General features: G+C 44.7%; 1 protein-coding gene across 1 annotated transcript; it reads right to left on the reverse strand.

The window, feature by feature from the left end:
* Positions 1 to 3,054: 3,054 nt before the first annotated feature.
* Positions 3,055 to 17,366, reverse strand: LOC144093613 (venom serine carboxypeptidase-like). The gene is made up of 5 exons (XM_077627174.1): positions 17,196 to 17,366; positions 10,009 to 10,064; positions 8,063 to 8,235; positions 6,244 to 6,577; positions 3,055 to 5,669 (listed from the first exon to the last, which is right to left on the reverse strand). Exons 1-5 carry the CDS (start codon positions 17,267 to 17,269, stop codon positions 4,867 to 4,869), a joined length of 1,440 nt encoding a protein of 479 aa, XP_077483300.1. The 5' UTR covers positions 17,270 to 17,366; the 3' UTR covers positions 3,055 to 4,866.
* Positions 17,367 to 21,086: the final 3,720 nt, after the last annotated feature.

A 21,086-nucleotide genomic window follows, 5' to 3' on the forward strand; every position in this document is an offset into this window, starting at 1 on the left:
CTTTTATTCTTTAAGGTACCTTTTCAAAGGCAGTTCATTAAATAATAAATTTAAGACAAACTTGAAGTTTCTTAAAAAGAGTTTCAGTACGTGCATCGTAGTCTGAATTGCTAATAATACGTGCAGCATTTTTCTGTAGTAAAAGAAGCTTAGCAATGTCTAACGCTCTAGCATTACCCCAGACTAGGTATCAGAAGCGAAAATATTTGGATTTATATTTATTTATTTTCTTATTTTTTCATACTGCATGCCACAGCAGAGTCCAAGCAGGGCAAGAACATTTTAGTAAATGTGCAAAAAAATAATACAGGACAGATTAACTACGCAGATATGGAAGAAAAACTAATCAGTGCTACTTAAACTATCACAAAGGTGTAAGGTTGTTCCAATCGAATATATACGCGGAATAAAAAAACTGTTTTTAACCATCAGTTTCCGACGAATATGGCGTCAGTGAATGCGTATGACAATGTCACGTATTTCGGGTGAGTAAAGGAGAAAAGTATATTCAAGGGTCTAATGAGAACTTACAATTAATTAGTGAATAGAGAAAATCAACGTGGCATTTCCTTCACCTCATTTCAAGCGCTTCAGTATTGCTAGTCGCCATAAGCATTGGAGATTAAATTTTGAATACATAAACATAGCAACCTTTCTTCGAGTGCTTTTAAGTTTATTTATGTTTTGTTTAGTAAAGAGGTATCCTACTTTAGATGAATATTCAGGTCTCAGTCTGATATATGCGTAGTTTGCCAGAAGCTTTACATCGGCGGTTGAATTTGTAAGCTTTTGTTTCGGAAAACACAGCTCCTCGAATGTGGGCAAACAATTGTGTTCTGTATGCAAGTTTAAGAAAAAACGATTGGCGATGGTTACTTTTGGTTGGAAACACAGCTTCGTTTCCTACAAGAAAAATAGGTGTAACGGTGTAATACAATAATGCAGAAAATAAGTGTAAAAATAGGTGTAATGTAACATACGAAAAAAGACAGTTAAACTTATCAGCCAGAGAAGAGCAGATATACTCGCGACCATCAAATATAAACAATCTTGGGAGCTCGCTAACAGATTTCCTCAGAGACTTCCAATCAAAAAGCGTCATTATCGCAGCCAGCATATTCTCACAAAAATTCCTTCGTTTTTTTCCTCAGACTTGAGTTAGCCTTCTGACATTGCATCAGTTGGCCAGCCTTCCGTCCTCAATACTGCCTCTTTTCAGTGATATGCACGCGTGCATCAGGGCTCGAATTGTGCAATGTTTGTGCAATGTTTGTTTTAATGGTGCGTCTTATTTAAAATATTGGAGGGGACGCTTCAGCTGCGTCTTAAGGGTATGAGGCGCTAGCGTAATGGGTTAATTCTCATAAATGCAGAATATCATTCTCTACTTTACAATCATAGATCCCTGGAGTCCTAGTACTCCTTCTGGCGCAAAGGTGCAGCGGTTAAGCGGTTCGTTGCTCCCATGCGATGGCAGGTGCTCCCAGCGGTGAGCCTTGTGAGGCCCACATCCTTCTCCACGACCGGCACATCATTAACATAACTGCAATCTGCCGTGGTGGGCAGTTTGTTCACTATCAGGTGGGCAGGTTGTGGTGACGCCTAAAGGTCACGTGACCTAGGTGGCCCACCTGGCTTCTGGGTGGTTGCTCTCTAGGGGCCATGTGACGCCTAAAGGTCACGTGACCTAGGTGGCCCACCTGGCTTCTGGGTTGCTCTCTAGGGGCCATGTGACGCCTAAAGGTAACGTGACCTAGGTGGCCCACCTGGCTTCTGGGTTGCTCTCTAGGGTTCATCTGCCAGAGCCATGCCCGTGAATTTTGCGCTCACAGCGCCGACGCCGACACGCCGACACCAGATTTTGTGCAGAACAAGGGCTTTAACGCTATCGTGTTAAAATAATTAAAAATAACGTGTCCTGGTGAGGCGCGCACCGAATTTTGGAAGGAGATGAGAGCGCTCCGATTGACATGATAAAAAACAAAACTTAGTCTTGTTAAAATGGTCATAGTCTGAGTCGCTTTGGGACGTTAAACCCCCATAAACAAAACCAAACCAAACAAAACGCATCGCCCTATTTTACGTTTGCAATTTCTCTATTAGATGCGACTTACATTCAATAACGCGTAGCACCAAAATCGAATACAAAAACGCTCACCTAACCTCACGCAATCTTGGCTCTTCGGTTTAGTACAAGAAAACTGAAATGCTTTCTGGGTGCTTTCTTTGCCGTTGGAGATAGAAAATGTGTTACAATCATGCTTCTTTAAATTTACAGACGAACCCCCACAGACATTTTTCCTCCACTGTACGCACCACAAAAGACGTCAATAAGTTAGTGCTTATAAATGACGCTACAGCCGCTTCATCACGACGTAAGCTAGTATATTTGCACAGCGTTTCGCAGATTCCGTGCACTGGCTACACGCTAAGGAAGGAGTTAGAAAATCAGGGGCAAAACAACAGAAGCACCTTGCGCTTAAGAACGCACCGTGACTGGCTCATGCCCAATCTCTTGGGCAGTCGCGGTAATCCGATGAACAGAAGGCAAAACCAGGTCAAACTCGAACCGTCTTAACGCATAAACAACTTTGAGAAAGAAGCCTCTCATGAGGCGTCACCAACTTCTGCTTCATCACCACTGAACGATGGGCCTGAACATAGTAATGGGTACCGATTATTGTGAGCGCCATCCTTTTAAAACTAAATGGCGAACTTTTTGGGAGAGAAAATTTTGACATGACTCTTCGTATGCATGGTTACCGCACAGCAGTGCCGCAGACAAACTTTTTTCTTCGTTTTTTTTTATAAGGGAATAGATGTAGGTCAGCTTTGCTGGCGGCGTTCCGACACGCAGAAAAAGTGCAAAAATACGAGATTCAACAAGATTGCTTCACTCCATATGGAATCTGCGAAACAACCTTCTGCAAGAATCGTTTTTCGCTAATATACGTTAATGCGCAGAGGCAAAAGCTGCGCCGTGAATACTGCGAATAGACATCTGCAAAATTAATAAACATTTTTACGCTAAACGTTGTTATAGTAAGCGTAACGACCACCACGGCGTTTTAATAAAAATTCCGAAAGGAGTCGCAGCCTCCACAAGTTTATGACTGCCGAACTATACATATTGCAGCGACGATACACGCAAGAAAATGGGAGTGCCGGAACCAGTAGAAGCAGACCTTAGAGCGTGCCCATTTTAAAACTGCCCGGTTTCTGCTATTTAGTGCCCTTCCATCTACCCCGCCCCCTGTTTACAGCCAGGCCTAGAAGAACACCATGAACGCTATAAAATGTGTACAGTGCACTCTTTGTAATAAACAGCTATACAGTTTATGGCTGTTGTCTTACAAAAAAAGACGCAACTTTCGTTGCTTTCGCACTTTTAATTCCAGTTCTAGCAGCACCAGCACTTCAATCTGGCTGCCGTTGAAAACTTTAACTTCAGTTTTCAAAAAAGAATAAAGTCGGAAGACAAAGACGCGGAAACCTGAATCGCGGCATGGTCTACTATCCAGATTAGGAAGCGAAATATAATAAAGGGGAAAACCAAGTAAGGGTAATTATCCTTCGAAACCATGTGTTTTGCACCTCTTTTGAAAAGTATATCTCTCTACAAATAAATTTAACAATAATTTCGTGTCACAAGAAAAAAATACTCTCCCCTAATGAATTTCCCATTCACTTTCAAGGCTTTCTATTTCAAGGTTTTCTCTTTCAAGGTTTTTCTCAAATAAGAATAAAAATTTCTGCTATAAGCTTTTATTCACCCCGGCCATTAAACATTTGTTGCGCACGCAGCCTTTTGCCAATTGACCGCTTTTCTGCTTAGGGTTCTGTTCGCCGGTTTTAAAAATGGCCTCTCGTGTAATCATTTCTTGTGCTAAGATTTATTTGGATAAAAACACAGTAGTTCTACGAAGAAGCTTCAGCTTCTCATTAATTTCATAATAACGGCGTTGGATTTAATTACTCTTTGAAATAATTTTAATGAATTATTGTAATTTATGAAGGCTGTTAGTTGCCCGGGCCAAGCAGCAATTCCGGGAGATAAAGGTCGGGCGGAAATTGCGGCATTGAATTGATATAGTGTTCAGTTCATCTAAATTTCAAAGGCTTTTTGTGAAGCTCGACGAAACAATATGTTCTCGTTTGCATCGTTACGTGGAAAGTTGTCGAACAATGACATGTTCCAAAAAAGGCAAACATTAACATACATTGCAGCGAAGTCCCGAGGGCCTACTGATGCACTTTAGTTCTTGCCTGCCACGACATTTTCTCGCGGAATAATCATGAAAACTCTTGGAGTACAGGCGCCCCAAGTTGTAGAAAATATGCTCAAGAAAAGCAGGCACAGCATTTATCAGCCGATGGGACAGGCTTCACGTGCACTGCCTGAAGACTCTGGTCATTTTTTTTTCAACTAAAAGTACGCTAGGCATCTTGCAAGATTGGTGTCTCCATCTAGACACTTTGCAGTTCAAACTGGAGCAAGCATCGACCTAGAAAGTGTCACACGTGTTTCGGTGCAGATCGACCGTAACCGCTGATAACACCATGACGGTGTATGTCTTCTAATGCCTGTGTGAGAACCACTTAATAATGGGTTTGTAATGTGTAGGCGTACAAGAGACCGTCTCGTATAAAGTGAAGCAGTTTGGTTTCGGAATGGTGCCTGCGTTTAGCCAGCCTGAAGCAGCACGCTGTTTCGCCTCAGGCAAAAACCTCAAGGAAGACTTCTACGAGACACCCATCCTACAGAGATCACTTGCTCTGGAAAAAAAAAATATATGCTAGCAATGACGAATCGCCGAGATTGAAGCCACAATGTTCCCGACGGCTTCTATGCCAGAGGTGAGCAACCTAGGCGTCGAAAGGTGGCGTTTCATCGATGAAAGCCGTGATGAGGTCGAACATGGGCTTGGGCTGGTCGAATGCAAGCACGTGACCGCCGTTGCGAACCACCACGAAGCTGAGGTTCTCGACAGTCTTCTTGTAGCCGTACAGCTCTTTTCCATCGGGGCTCCGCCAGATGTTCCGGCTCTCGAGGGCCCAGCGGTCGGCGTGAGACCAGGCAACGCGGGACAGGAAGCGCTCGGTATGTACCGTCGGCACGCAGATGTCCAGAGGACCGCTGTAGACGAGCACCTTGTAGCCGTTCTCCAGGACCACGGTGAACTGCGGCACTGCCGAGCGCATAACGTCTCCGGCGAAGTACGCGGCCACCCTGGTGCGAGACGTGCTGAATTCCTGTTTGCCCGCGTGTAGAGCGCGGCGAATCTCGGGCCTCTGGACGAACTGCTTGTAAGCGTACATGCCAGGGGGGTCCTCAGTGATCAAATAGTTGTAGTAGTAGTCGAAGCCAGTGGCGTTCTTGAAGAGGGTGTCTTTGTCCAGGACGCCGAAGAACAGTTTGTCCGCGATCATTCCAGCCTCCAACGTCCGCCCTGCGCGGAGGTAGTCGATGGCCAACCTGCCGACGCGCAGCATGTGATCAGCGACATTGAGGTCGATTAAGCCGATCTCGTACACGAAGTCGCCAAAGCCCATCATGTTGATCGGGTCAGTCAGACCGTTGCCGAACGCGATGCCACGGAAGTTAATCTTGACTCGCATCGTGTCTGCGTTCTCGTGCAACGTGGCACCCACCGTCGGAACATATTTGCCTGCACAGTGGAAAATAATAGTTTAAAGTGTGGACGAAAATGTTATTTATTTAAAGCGTTGCATTTCAAAGCCACAGGTTACAAGAACATTTCTGCACATCGAAAAGGGTTCAACCCGACAAGTGATATATAAGTTGTCTCTCTACACCGATGTTCAATAATATATGGCACGAGGCATGAATTCGGTACAGTATGTACAGTCAGGGTCAAAAGTCTCTGACCCCCCTTCATGTTCCACACCGTGCCGCGCTACATGCTGGCGACACCTGATGTTGCCCTCCTGATGTCGAGACCGGCGCACTGAACCAGGCTTGACACAAGGAGTGCATCGTCCGGTGGCGCCCTCATGCAGCGCGCAGGGAGCTCAAAGACTTTGATCCCGAATGCACCTTATCAAGGGAAGAATAATTCGTGATGTAGGCGATTAACATTGTCCGCATAACGTTCCAGTAGAAGTAAGCACAAGAACTGCTTCAAGGATAAAGAAACCGAGAAACTATTCATTTTAAAAATTCTCTGAACGCCTAAGTTCTCAAAGCATCCGCTGAAACACCACGCGTTTAGCTGCACTCACCGGCATAAGACTCGCCGCTGAGGTAGAACTCGTTCTGAGCCAGCTCGTCAAAGAGGGTGAAGAACTGCTGCACGAACTCCAGCATGTCACGCCCAACGTCGGTCTGGTTGCGCGCGTAGCCAGCTTCGCTATCCGTGAAACTGTACCCCGTCCCCACGGGCTGGTCCACGTACAGCATCGAGTAGCGCTGCGCCCATGTGAGTTCGCGGAACTTGACATGTTCACCGTCTTCCGACAGATCGTACGGGCCGTGCTCTTTGAAGAAACCAAGCAGCGATGACGTCCCGGGGCCGCCTTGCATCCACAGAACCACCGGAGCGTTCTCAGGGTCGCTCTGCGAACAGGGATCACCCCGTGTGCATGCCAAAAATTATGAGATCACTGCGGCATCCGCATTGGAGGAATACGTAAGCATTGACACCTCCTCGCCCCTCTTTGCCCCTCCTTGCCCCTCTTTGCCTCAATTTATAACGTTCCATCGTTGCCCATTTTGAGCTTTCAAACTTGGCGCCACGCTTCGCTCTGTCCGCACTTACGGTTTTTGAACCTTGGCGCCACGCTTTAGCTCCGCCCACTTCCGGTATTTTCAAATTAGGAGCCACTTTTGCTCCGGCCCCACCTACTTTTCGGACATTTTTGGCTGTAATTAATTAACTAATTACCCCACATGCGCCTCATGATTTTTCCTGCGAGATTTTTTGTTTATGTTCATGTTTTTTTATGCCTAAGTAAATACCAAGAACATGAGAGACGAGCTATACACCATTTCCTTCACACGCGATCAGCCAATGACCTTACTGCTCTGAGCGAGCTGCGGACAAACTTTAAAACCAAGATATTGGAGGGCATAGGAAGATTATACCATTCCAATCAATATGCCCGTATCTAACAATACTCCCCAGTGGCCTCAGAATTATTCTAAAAAAGTAACCCCACTGTTTTATTATGGCAGTCTTAGCTACTCGGCGCGAAATGAGGACAAACTTCAAAACCAAAATATTGCTGCATATTCAAAGGTTGCATTATTCCCATAAATACGTTCATAACAGTATCTTAGAGTATTCCACACTTTCCACAGAATTAAAAGTTATGTCAAAGAAAGCTGGACTTCGTTGTGAAAATCCAGATACCTTTACTTCTAAGGCTTGAGCTCTTCACTGGGGAGTGGCCTGAGGAAGTATTGTTGGAAGTAGGAAGTGCCACACACTTCCACAAGTGACCGCTGAACCTCCAGAGAGTTCGCACTCTCCTTCCACAAAAAGTATGTCGTCCAGCGCTGCTCTTGCAGGTCATTATCCATGTTGCCCGCGCAGCTACTTACATCCACATCAAGAAAGTTCGCTGGCAACCACAGAAAAAAATGCTTCCAACTCGTGCTGGCGTCTGGTGACGTAAAACAGTTTCGACTACTAATGACATGTACAACAAACGACACGGCGGACCATGCGATGCGAGGGATACGAAAGTGCATATCAATTTGGTACGGCCCTCATATCTGTGCCGTATACACCCCTCAGCTGAAGCCCATCGCGAGTGGTCAAAACATACAGTCGACAGCGAATGTTTGCGCGATGCATGCGCTCGTGAACAAATTAATTGCAGCGCAACCTCGCATCGAAGTCACCTCGCATTGTTACTGAAAAATACTGCATGAACGTCCCCTTAATACCGTCACGAATTTCAAAGCGATTGACTAGCGTGACTCTCATAAAATAAATTGTTTCAGCACACCTGCGTCCCATGAACTATAGCTGTCGACTGTACTCCAAGCACTCTCTCGCGGAACATGCGTCTACGTACAACATGTGGCCCAACTCACCAGAGAGGGGACGAACCAGAAGAACAGGTTGCTGTTTAACTGTGGGTTGACTGTTATGTAACCCGCGTAGCTGGGGACTTCGATATCGGCGCCGATTGGGCCGACCTTGCTGAGTGACTTGGCATTTTCTAGGTCACCTGCTTCGATGAGTGGCGTCAGGAATAGTGTCTCCCCTGCAGAAATCGGGGGAAAATCCTCAGCGGCAGTCGAGTAAAGTGATCGTGACCTCCCTCATTTTTAAGCATTGTAGACCAGTCGTAGCGCATATACAGTGTGCAGTACAAAGCAATACAAATACAAAGCAGTGTAGTGCAAATACTATTCCTGTGAGCTTCATTTCGATGTTAAGGCGAAGCTTGGTTAATTCGACTAAGTGCCTGGGTGTGCTAAAGCTTGGTTCATCTTTTTTCAGAAGCCACCGAAGTATTGCTTCTTTCAGTCCACGTGCGTTGCTCACAAGGCCCCTAAAAACGTGTCTTGCAGGCGCAAGTGCACGCGACTGCTCAGTAAGGTTGTACCTCGTCGTCGAGCGCAAAATTTAAAGAAGAAAGAAACATGTCTGCTATTCCAAAGTCCAAATATCAATAACATAACTATTCGAAACAAAGTTTTGATCCGCGCGTTTTATGAACAAGTGTATATCTGTTACCTCGGTAATCGTTGGTTGTAAAACGATCTACATATTTAGAGGCCTACGTTTCTACTCTTTATTGTTCTACGTGAAGCAGGCCCTAGAACACCAGGTATAGCATCAATGAAACAGGAATCTTGGATCACGGCGCAAAATCAGGAATTGCGAACGCCGTGTGGAAAGCAGCAAAAGCAGCGTAACACTGTCGTTTCATTTAACGCGGAACTTTTGCATGTGCGGGATCACAGGAAAAACACGCAAGTATTCAGGTCAGGTCTAAACTGGAGCTAAAGCGCCACCGTAAATGATACTTGGCAGAAAGTAAAAAAAAAACAATTTCGCCTTTTCCCTAGGCTTTTATTTAAAAAAAAACACTGCCACAGAAAATTGAGTGCCACACGTGGGGCTAAACGCATGAAATCTGTTAAGCCTGATGGAACCGAAACTGAGCGTCCGGAAATAATACATATGAAAAAAACATTCTAACCCTTCTGGTTTATATATAGCGTGAGCCAAATTAAATGTTGCTCGAGAGGAGAAAATGTCACAAACAGCGTTGATTAAGTTATTAACTTCTGATTGCCTTTTCTTTTGTTTTCACTTAGTTTGCAGCAAATTTGGAGAAGTTTGCAATCAGATTCGCAACCCAGTTTGCGGCCGTACCATGACTATTACAATGGACGGGTACTTCTGTGGTCCATTCAACCTTCCCTATTTAATTTTTCAGATAGAAGAGAGTCTGGTTCTTTTTTGTTCAAAATACCGCATAGTTACCTTCGGTAGTTAGCAGGAAAACTTAAGAGGGCATCATGTTTTTTTTTTTAGAATTTTGCTTCACAATTATTCGGGTCACGGTAGCGCTTTGTTCTTCACTTTCTCTAGAAAAAATAACCGCATCAAGAACGGATAGAACCGACTGCGTCATTTTCTTGCAGAAATCCACTCTTCCATTCAGCGTGATTGCTTCTTCATGGCGGTGTCATTATCCACCGGAAAAATTCGCCAAGAGACTGCAGACAACACCCATGGGCTTTGCGATGTCAGTGCACGTTAAAGATCTCCAGATGGTCGAAAATTATTCCGGAGCCCTCCACTAGAGCCTTTCTGCCTCTCTTCTTTCAGTCCTACCTTTCTCTCTCGGAAAGCCGCAATCACAGCTTACCTTCTTGCCTAATACACGAAATGCACACATAAGCCCCATAATGCCTGCACCTGCGAATCCGCAATGCTTTGAATATTGGCTTCTATAGCACACCAGCTTGTCACGTGGGACAAGGGTGTTCACTTCTACTGACATACGTTTTTCCAAACTCACCTACGCCGCTGCTGCTAGCTTCATCGCCTGCCGCTGTCTCTTGACGTCCTGGAAGCCTGCAGCATAAATAATGCAACATGTAGTCATGTCATGTAGCTGCGTCTCTGGTCGTGGCGAATCCCATTTTCTGCGGTGGGCCCGAGTTTCAGTTTTTTCTTTTTATCTGTGCTTTTGTATTTGTATTGTTAGCTTAAAGTGCAATTTTCGCTCTTCATGTAACCCTCCACGAGCGCCATATAATTCCCGTGGAAAGCCTTTAGGTTATGTAGTAAATCAAAAATCAATGCTCCGTGAAAAGTACTGAACAATACCCCTGCACAGTATTCAGAATCCTAAGTTTCATTACAGAACAATTGGAGATGTAGTCAGAGATGAAAGGAGGAAACGAATGCAGATAAATTGTTTCTTTCTTTGAGGAAACTTCATTGTCTCAGGGTAAATATTGGCTAGCTGTCAATGAAAGGCAAATTAACAGCAACTAGCGCGCGCACTGCCGAGGCATACGAGGTCGCGTGTATTTAATACTTAGAATCTACCGCATAACCAAGAAATCAATTTTCATTATTAAAGTCACAAGTTGCATCTGACACATCTCGCTCAGCAGTACTAGACAGTAACCGGTTTCGACTGTTCGTAATTTAGGCACTTCATTTAACCTGCACTTTTTAATCACTTGATTGTAACCTATTGTAGGATAGTGGTACACATATGTACCACTTTCTCTCCGTGCTTTCTTGCATGCACACCAACAAAGGTACACCCAGCTACCACTTCTTTTTGTATTCTGCCATCTTTCGAGTGCTCGAAGAAAGGGTTCAACGTGTTTTTACGTTTTGTTCACAGGCGTCGTTGGTTTACTGTGTGTTTTTGCAAGTGCGTCTGTAGATTTGACTCGACGCAATTTGGCGCGAAACATGGAAGGAAAACTCAGGCGACATCCTTGCTATCCAGCTGCATGCCAAAAAGTGTGTCGGAAGTCACGTGGTTTCGTAAGGACTACTGGGAGACTTTGCCGACGGCGCAGCCAATAGTAACCCTGGGCGCAGCAGCATCGTCTGCTGCAATGCATGCTGCGCATGCGCTTGCGCAAGCGCGCCAAGGCGGCGTGCCGGTACTGCCGCAAGAATCTGACGCAACAGCCTCTCCTGAACACGGTGGCCTGGTTTTTTTTTTCTTTTGTGCATGGCGCGAAAAAAAACGGTTGGAAATAGCCGCCGCGGTGGCCCAGTGGTTATGGCGCTCAGCTGCTGACCCGAAAGACGCGGGTTCGATCCAGGCCGCGGCGGTCGAATTTCGATGGAGGCGAAATTCTAGAGGCCCGTGTACTGTGCGATGTCAGTGCACGTTAAAAAACCCTAAGTGGTCGAAATTTTCGGAGCCCTACACTACGGCGTCCCTCAAAGCCTGAGTCGCTTTGGGACGTTAAACGCCCATAAAACAAACAAACAAAAGTTGGGAAAAGAGCAATATTCCTGGTGCGTGTCTAAATTTACCTTCAGTAATGCAGCGCTTCAAAATAGTTCTGGAGGTTTTCGAGCAAAATATGGGATATGTGGAGTTTCCAGGCCGGTACCTTTCGTCAGAAGAAGCTACGACATCTTATTTGAACTACTTGACAAGATGGAGCTCCGGCGAAAATGGCGGCGAATGCACTAGTAATAAGGAATTTGTTTCGGAGGGGGCACAAGCAGATGAAACTGAGGAGAACAATCGTAAGCCTTGTTGGAGCACTGCTACTCCGAGGTGCAATGGTTCATAACAGCAAAAAAAGCGTTCGAAAAAAAAGGCACGTGGGCCAGCCTTGACAAGTGCAATCTATGAAGACGACGGTGCATCACCGCACAGCCAGGGGGGCAACTACAGCCTCAGAAAAGTGGGCTTTAAATGAAGTGAATAAGCATTTAATAGGACACCCTACTCCTTCCACTGATCATTATGTGAATTAACGTATTCAGGTTCTGCATCCTCAGTGATCCGCAACACAAGGCGCTATAGGTGTTGATCGACCGCACAAAAGCAGGTCCGCGTGAACCTCTAGGGCCGAAGCTAGATGCCAACTTTTATCGTGCGTGTAATTCTTGAAGCCATGCCACCAGCGAAATGGTCATAAACGTTTTGGAAGCACTTTTTACCTCTAATGCAATTTGATTTATACGCCGAGAAGACAGCTGTACAAAGGCCTGCCACTGTGACTTCTTGTTATGAAGACAGCGGTACCCATGTGTACCACTTTTCCTTGAAAACCAGTAGTTCAAACGACTTCCAATTAACGTTACTCAGCTTATGGAGTCGTTCTAAGCACAATTTTTTTCATTTTTATACATGTGAAATTTCACAAAACTTCATGCCTCACAAGGGGCTTAGCAAACATTTTGCTCTAAAGCAGGTGATAATCGTGATATGAACTTGGAACCAGTGCATAAGACAAGCACGTAGAAGCTCACATCACAACCGTTGGCAGTTGTGGCGTGTGCTTCTTCCGCCTTCGTCTCTTATGCTGCCAAGTTTACATGCTGAATTCCCAACTCACCCAACTTCCTGCATTACATAAAAGAGATAATCAGTCGTCGACATGATTGGCATCCTTTCCTTCTTCAAGCCGCGGCGATTTTCTATAAATTCATGACCTCCGCGTGCTCCACTCAACCTGCGACTGTCCCACTTAGCTCTTAACATCGTAACGACTGGAACCAGCTTAGATGAATAAAATGTCGCATAAGCTGGCTTATCTGTCGTTTCCCGCTCGTATTGGCAGTGCCCTAGCATGAATGCCTAGCACATGTGTTTTCACCTCAGCGCTCGCCTCGTATTGCGTTAAGTAGGATAGCCTAATTAGGATAGGATATGTGTTAAGTAGGATAGTTGCTTTGAAACATGCAGATGCTGTTTTCAGAATCAAAATTCTTCTTTCACTCCCTCCCGTATCCCTTCCCTTACGGCGCGGTTCAGGTGTCCAAAGATATATGAGACAGATACTGCGCCATTTTCTTTCCCCAAAAAACAATTATTATTATTATTATTATTTCTAACTTGAAAAAAAAAACTGCGACGAAATGTGCTTGAAGAACCGTAATCACTTACTGGCAAGTAGTATGCACACGGTTCCTGACTCAAGAACGGGTGCTACCATTAGCGTGAAAGTGAATACGAGTAAAACTATGGAAAAATTGGCTACGTAAGCCATGATTACGAAACATCACATGAATTAAATTTGTGCTCTTAGTTTTAGTCTGACACACACAGGAGCACCCATATAGAAACGAGCGTTTTCCGCGCCTCCGTCTTACTGGCTTCCGCAAAAAAAAAAAAAAAAATTTGTTCTCCTCGAAGCCTGCAAGTATCTAAGTGAGCCTCTGATGCAAGAAAAAGAACTAATTCACGTCGCGAGCAACAGGATCAGGCATATTTTCATCTACTTTTGAGTAAAATCTTAAGGGATCTTTTCGTCCAACAAATCGCGTTTACTTCAATGAAAACATTCTGTCTACATTTTCAGTTTCTCACGGCAGTCCTTTTTTACTTCTGTATAGCAGGAAAGCTGTTCATATGTTTCTGAGCAGAATGGGTCTGGCCTTCAGGTTCGAAACTGTCAGTGTTGGCAAAAATTATAATTCCCCAAAAACTACGACTGTCCTGTCTGTTTGGTGCTGCTGTTCTTGAACAAGAAGTTTACTTTCGCGAAATAACTTGCCTCAACCAGAAACACTATATCGAGTCGATAAAGATCCATCTTTCTCTTTTGACAACTTCCACTCTCTAAAACACGAAAACCTGACATGATTTATACTTAATATCAATTTCTGATTACCAGAAATGAACAAACTGCTGGAAAATATTCTAATGGTCAGTGTTTTGTTGTAATTTGCCTAGTTCTGCTCTCTTTTATTGCTCTGTCACAGGTCGGCGACTTCCCGGTGACGTTTACCCGCAAAGAGAGCGTCACGTTTATCTCCGTAAGCATGCCTGTGTTGTCATTTTTGTTGGCGTAGTTATAATTTAGCTGAAATGAGGAGCTTTCAAGATATGACCCCTGTGATGTTCTGTTTGTTACACCGCCTGCTGTAGCTTTCGTCATGATTGTGTCGCAACCATCTAAAATGAAAAACAAAACGTATAATTAAACAAAATTGCCTCTGCATTACTATCTTGAAAATGTGTACCAGCTGAATACCTATTTCTGTCGTCTTTTTTTTACATCTTTGCCATGGTTTTAAAACTTTTTTTGAAGACTGTGATTTTGTGAGGTAAATCTTTCCTTTTCTGTCAATCCCAAGGTTTCTTTTTCTAGCCACCTGATAGACTTCTCATTAAGATGGTTACGAAGAAATTCTCTAAAGTAAAAGTGGAGATTCATTTCGTGTTTCAATAGAGAGTACGTTGGTGAATAAATCTTCGTGGGCGAAGCGTGCGAGGAGATGAACCAGCTCACTGTCTGAGATGCCAGAGTGACCAAGAACCCACCGCTGTGTGACTGGGTGGGGACGAAAGATTAGAAGGGTAATGACCGGGATCAATGGGACTGATAGTAGCTTGTTGAAGGATCAAGTGTCTCTGTTTATTGCAAAAAAGATGGACAATCTGCTAAATGATCAACTGCAGGACTCCTAAGCATTGGCATCGCAACGTGTGAGGTCAGGGGCAACACCACAAAATTATTGCAGTGAGTAAGCTTGTTTTGTGGTACGAATAAATGTAATTACAAACTAAAGTGCGTGGTAGAAAAATCTTGTCGTGAATTTGCACCATATTGCGCATATGCTGCCTATAAAGCGTGTCTTCGTCCTTTCGTACAATAATTTAATAAATATTAAAAAAAGCACTCTAAAGCAAGGCACCGGATACGCTTGTCATGTCTTTCAAGTTCACTTTTCATGCAATTCGCTGAAATAAAAACAACATCGATGAGTCCGCGGCAAATATTTCTTACGTTGCAAAGGTCGCGTGCAAGAATGCTGCCATCTATTGCTGAAAAAAGACAAAAAGCAGGAAAATATAACTTACGCTTCGCATAGCTAACGGTGCATTTTCGTCGACAACATTTCACTACTGCGCGGCGGATCGTGAGAATTATAGTCATTCTACAGTACCCGTATGTGAAAAAACTCAGTGTCAAACGCAACCAAGAAACTTGGCTCACTTGACCACCCGAACTAGCGTTGAGAGTGAAAAACGATATGAGATCTACGCCGTACTTAATTTGCCGGCAGATGCCACGTAGATTGTTCAATAGTATCGAAACAACAAAGGCGTGCAGGAAAAAAAGAAAAAAAGATGGTTCGATGAGTGAATAATGCTTACGACTAACATTATTGCGCTTCGTGGTCATAGGGTTAACGCGGATAACAAAAGCGAGCGAGCGATAACTCTAAGCCTCGTGATTACTCTTATTATGCTTGGGCCTTGCGAGAGGAAGACGTATCTGCGCTATGAAATTCCTCTTTCAGTGCGCCAGCACTAGTTGAGTCACTAGCGAAAAAGCAGTCACTCTTCATTTTGAAGTCCCGGACTAACTCGGGTAAGCTCGGGGGTGCGTCGCGCCAGACAATAGGAGGAAGCTTGGGTAAGCTCGGAGGAATGTCGAGCAGCCAATGGGAAGAGGGCATCGCGCCAGCTGCAGCCAGGTAGAGAGGGTGTGAAGGCGAAGGGCGAGAAGCGCGTGCGCATGCAGCTGCCAGAAACAAGAGAAAAACTGTGGACAATCCCCCACTGGGGGTGCGTGTCATTCCTTCAGAGGCAAAACAAGAAGAGGCGAAGTATGAATTCACCGAAGGGACCCCAATGGGAATGTTTGCTCTGCCGTCCAAAATTTGCTTCTAGAAACTAAACGCCTACGATCATAAGCTTTCGTGCTGCCCATATCACATAAGCTTTCGTATTTGGGTGCCTCCTTTTTGCTATTCCTACATGTTTTTATTTTCTCCTCTTGTACTCACTCCCTTGCCTAAATTTAAGCTTGTTAGACACTCTAACCACCCGCAACCACCTCTGTCACGGAAACTGAGTTCCCCAGTTTTTTAGGTTATCCCATGTTCGTCGTAGGTAATTTGTAATTCAAGCAGCCACCGCCTGGTTATGGCCAATCCCATTTGTGGGTATGTGCCATTGTGTGAGGGAAACAACCGCAGAAACGACAACAACAACGTGAAGTGCAGCAAACCATAAATTATGGCTGAAGCCGGTTTTTCGACATATCCCGAAGCCAAGCAGCATGCACGGCAAGCTGAACAGCAACTCAAAAGAAGAGAGCGCCAATGTGAGTCAACCGATCCAGAGGATATAGCGGGGTGGCAAGACAAAGCACAACTGAGAAGACACTATAACCTTGCTAAACGGGATGCGGAAACAGATGAAGTGCGCGGAAGAAGAGGCGAGTGACGAAGTCCCCGGAGGAACGGGCAGTAGAGAGGCATTTACGCGTGATTTCAAATACCTCCGAAAAGAGGGAACGGTGACTCTAACCGCAACGAGCAGCTGAGGGGGCTTATAGAAAGATGAAAGGCCAGGAGCGACTACAAGAGCATTTGGCTGTAACTCGAATTTCAAGCTTATAATAAGCTATACAAGAATAAACAAAGCTGAACAAGCGCAAACGTGTTTGTGCACCTAGGGTGCATTTATCATAACCAGGTAAATCGGAGCCATTTTTTTAGTGAGAAGCAAATCGATTATTTTAATTGGAAAGCCTCGAAAACAGTGCAGTAGGCAAGAGCAACACATATACCCAACAATTCTGGACAAAAGCATTTTTGAGCGGGAGACTCTTTATGAAAGCAAGTTTTTCATATAATGCAAGATTTAACGATAACAATCAATATATCCGCAGACCACCTGACAGCAGTCTAGCATTTTTTTTCTATTGACGTTTTTGCTATCTTCAAAAGCGTTGCCCATTGATTTTCTATGGCAGTCTTAACTGTTCGATGCGATCGATGGAAACACTTTAAAAGAAAGAGTTTGCTACATATCAGAATAACAAACAATAAGCTTCAATATTTCCGTAACAGTATTTTACAATTTTCAAACTTTCGAAATTTTTGTCCGAGATTGTTGGAGATGAGTGAAGCCATGAGAAAGACTGCCATCGTGCGCAGCCTTCGCTCAGGTTTCGTCTCTTCTTCTCGAAAGTGCACACGCGACGAAGACCACAAGCCGAGCACCATTTTTGTGAAGAAAAGAAATCGGCTCACCCAGCGACGCTGCGAACCCCGATTCCAATCAGGGGACCTGCATGAATCAGCAGGAGAACGGCCACCAGCTGCATGTCGCCGCGCACACCCAGGAACCCCGTAGCGACGTGTGACGTTGCGAGGGGTCGGCTTTACCTCGCAGTTGCCTCGCTGTTGCTGCTTTTATGCTGTACGCTGTTGGAGCGGAGCGGGAACATCCACCAGTCAGCTTTTTATCCCTGTGTGACGTTTCTGGTGGATCTGTAATTGAAAACATTTATTTTTTAACCTTTAGTCTGTGCGGGACAAGTGAATGCGTCCTTCCCGCCGCCGCACACCAGTGTGCGATGCCTGCTTGTTACAACGTGAGGTCCTGTCTGAACTTGGTTTGGGCAGACTGGCTGTGCAGACGCCGCGGAAAATTTCTATTTCACCCATATTTGTGAGCTCCGCGGAACTTTGGCCTGCTCGGTTTATACACCGCTTTGTTTGTTTGTTTGTTTGTTTGTTTGTTTATTTGTTTGTTTGTTTGTTTGTTTGTTTGTTTGTTTGTTTGTTTGTTTGTTTGTTTGTTTGTTTGTTTGTTTGTTTGTTTGTTTGTTTGTTTCAGGCGTTGCGAGAGGACTCGCTGACCTTTGAGCGAAGGCCAGAGGCTAATTTCGGTGCAAAAAAGTATTGGCTTCGTGAGCAGCAAACAGCAGATGGATAAAAAAGAGAAAGAGAGAGCGATATTTTATTTTTTTAATGGCGTAGTTGACCTATTCCATCACAGGGTATACGACTCCTTCTCTACGTTAGCACAAAAAGAACAAGTAAACTACCTTCGGATTGAGAAGAATAAGCATGGCACTTAACTCTAGAGAGAAAAAAATGAGTCGCATGTATCGCAAAAATAACTTCACGTAGACTATATGTAATAAATGTGCAGTGCGCTACGTAAAACCCAGAATTAATGGCACGCTAAAGAAAGAATAAAAATTAAATCATCAAAGAGAGAAACTCTGGCACGCACTTATCAAAATATCATCCCCAGTACGGCTTGAATACAATCAATGAGCACTGAAAGCCCAGACGCCTGCACTCTGCTAGGATGACACCTTAAGACATGACGTCCTATTATAGCTGCTATGAATCCTTTACACCAGTTTGCTCACCAGTTTGAGTTCTGGGTGTAGTTTTCTCAGGAAATCGACAGGTATTGGTACAAGTGCAAGTAATGGAGCAGCAGACTAACGCTCTCGTAAATGCCGTTCATTCCTTTGATGACACGACACGAAGCTGTTTTAAACCGCCATCGTTGTCTGCGCAACTGGTACGAATTGGAGATAGAATAGGCTATTCTCTGTGCCATTTATTCGTGCCAGTGTGCGCGCCTCGCAAGCTGCTGTTGGCCACCTTTTCGGCAAAAGCCTTGGTGTCTGTTTTGATGTGCCCTTTGAGACCGCACGCTCTGTGGTGATCCCCGAGTTTCGTAACCTAACTGTCGATGAATGGGAGTAGTAATGTGGTCTCCTTTTCTTTCGTTTGGCAAGGTATACCGACCACCCTCTCCATCAAGCGCTGGTCACTTGAGATCGTGTGTCATGCAGGGAATGCATGGCACAAATTGTACAAATTTGTACAATTGTACAAATTTTGTACAAGTTTTGTACAAATTTTCCTTGGATTATGAAATAAAGATTCTTTTGATTTTAGTTGAACTATACCTTACGGAGAATGAATATCCGCCAGCGGAACTTACGTCCTCTCCACGGTTGTTTTATACACCAAATGTTTCAACTCCTGTTTCTGACATTTACCGAAAGAGATGTTTTCCAATGCCTTCGGTGCAACAATTCTAAACGCTCCACATTGTTAGTATGCATTTCGTAGATTCATGCATATTTGATGCCCGACGTCGACCAGCGTTCCATTGTTCGCAGTAGCGCCTGACAATTGCAGACCGGTGTTCTGGAGTGCTGCTCGGATCATCCTCTCCTGCCGACGTAGATTTCTTAAAGAGCAATTCATGTTTTTTAGAAACACGCGGTTTAATGGACGCACGTGGAAAAACGCAAAAGGGTATATTTAGAAACAAAACTTATTTACAGCGCTGAAATACGCGTTGACATGTTCGTTCAACTACTCTCGCACTCCCATAGTCGAGCACTCCACACATACACTACTTTCTCGCTCGGTGATACCTGGTGCACATTGATGGAGTCCAGGCTAGGTTCCCTTTCCAACGCATACGTCACTGCATACTGCACTCTTAGCACACAAAGCTGAATGTTCCTGTTGTGGCCTGTCACCTGTGACCGGTTACCTGTCGCATGCATGGCCGCATGCATGTGGGCGGTGAACATAGCACGACGAGTCATCCAAGAGGCACCTCTAAACCCTTCAACGGTCACAGTATGAAACAAGGCAAAAATCATAATTTCACCGTTTTGTGGGCTAATGCACTCACTTTGAAAGCAAAAAGTGAGATCATATATTAAAGCGATGTAATTTGGTCAACTGATGTGTCGCGAATTCGCAACACTGGCAATGAGGTGCAGTTGGCACGACTAGCTGTATGACTATCGTAGTGCACTCGCTTCCCCTGTGTTGCATGGGAGTCAGTCTTTCTTGAAACTTTCTCTTAATGCCAAATTGCTTTTACTCTATGACGACTTCTCGTTCACGAATGCGCATTCCCCACCTGTTCATCAAAAGAAGTCGGCTAACCGTGGCTCTCCATTTATGGGATATGTGTGCAATTACTCAAATGCGGATCAGCTAACGAGCATGAACGTAGGCGCACTGCATCTCCCGCTTTAAGCTCCAATAAAATAGCCAACGCGATAGAAGAGCCCAGGAGAAACAGTCTAGTTCGGCTCCTAAATAAGATCAGCAACCTTAATATCCGAAAGCCAATTTTGCAGTTACCAATGTTTTGTCCAATCAACTTACATCTACATTCTCAATCTCATTATTTCTCCACTGTACACCATTTGTCGAAAAGATCGACCTCACTATGAGCAGCTGACAGCTAAATTAAGGGCACCCTTGTCCTTCTGACCTGCATTTGCTCGACATTGCTGTAATTGGTTTCTATTAGGACGTCGAGCGCGCTCTGGACAACAAAAATATACAGTTATCAAGTGTGGGGCTAATTAGTTTCAAAATATACGGGTCGAGGTCTCCTGCGTTTGCTGTCGGGCATGCAATGCACAAAACGGTGCGTAAGTGACCGAGACACAGCCAACGCGGTACTTTGAGCAGAGGTCTGCAGTACATGTCTGCAGTAATCGTAAAGTCGCAACAAACTCACAGCTTTTTGTTCGTCAGGTATGCTTTCTTCATTGTGTCTAGTAGTTTATGAAAGCATAAGGCAATTAAAGGACTATAGACACGTATCTTTTATTTCAAGAATTTTGCTATAATTGATAGCTAGTGGTTCAGAACGGTGGAATTTCGACCTTAAAAGCTCTAGCGCGACGTAACTAATTAATTACCATGCCATTTAGCGCGGTCAGTTTCGATATCGATCTCGGAGAGCAAGGGCATGGTGTGACATCAAGTTGATGGATGGATGGATGGATGGATGGATGGATGGATGGATGGATGGATGGATGGATGGATGGATGGATGGATGGATGGATGGATGGATGGATGGATGGATGGATGGATGGATGGATGGATGGATGGATGGATGGATGGATGGATGGATGGATGGATGGATGGATGGATGGATGGATGGATGGATGGATGGATGGATGGATGGATGGATGGATGGATGGATGGATGGATGGATGGATGGATGGATGGATGGATGGATGGATGGATGGATGGATGGATGGATGGATGGATGGATGGATGGATGGATGGATGGATGGATGGATGGATGGATGGATGGATGGATGGATGGATGGATGGATGGATGGATGG

Source organism: Amblyomma americanum, chromosome 6 (assembly GCF_052857255.1).
Source record: "Amblyomma americanum isolate KBUSLIRL-KWMA chromosome 6, ASM5285725v1, whole genome shotgun sequence".
Lineage (NCBI taxonomy): Eukaryota > Metazoa > Arthropoda > Arachnida > Ixodida > Ixodidae > Amblyomma > Amblyomma americanum.

Coding starts and splice junctions, on each gene's coding strand:
- LOC144093613 (XM_077627174.1), bottom strand. CDS start 17,269: ATGCAGCTGGTGGCCGTTCTCCTGCTGATTCATGCAGGTCCCCTGATT. Junction 8,236..10,008: donor AGCTAGCAGCAGCGGCGTAG/GTGAGTTTGGAA, acceptor CGATTTCTGCAG/GGGAGACACTATTCCTGACG. Junction 5,670..6,243: donor CAGCGGCGAGTCTTATGCCG/GTGAGTGCAGCT, acceptor TCCACTGTGCAG/GCAAATATGTTCCGACGGTG.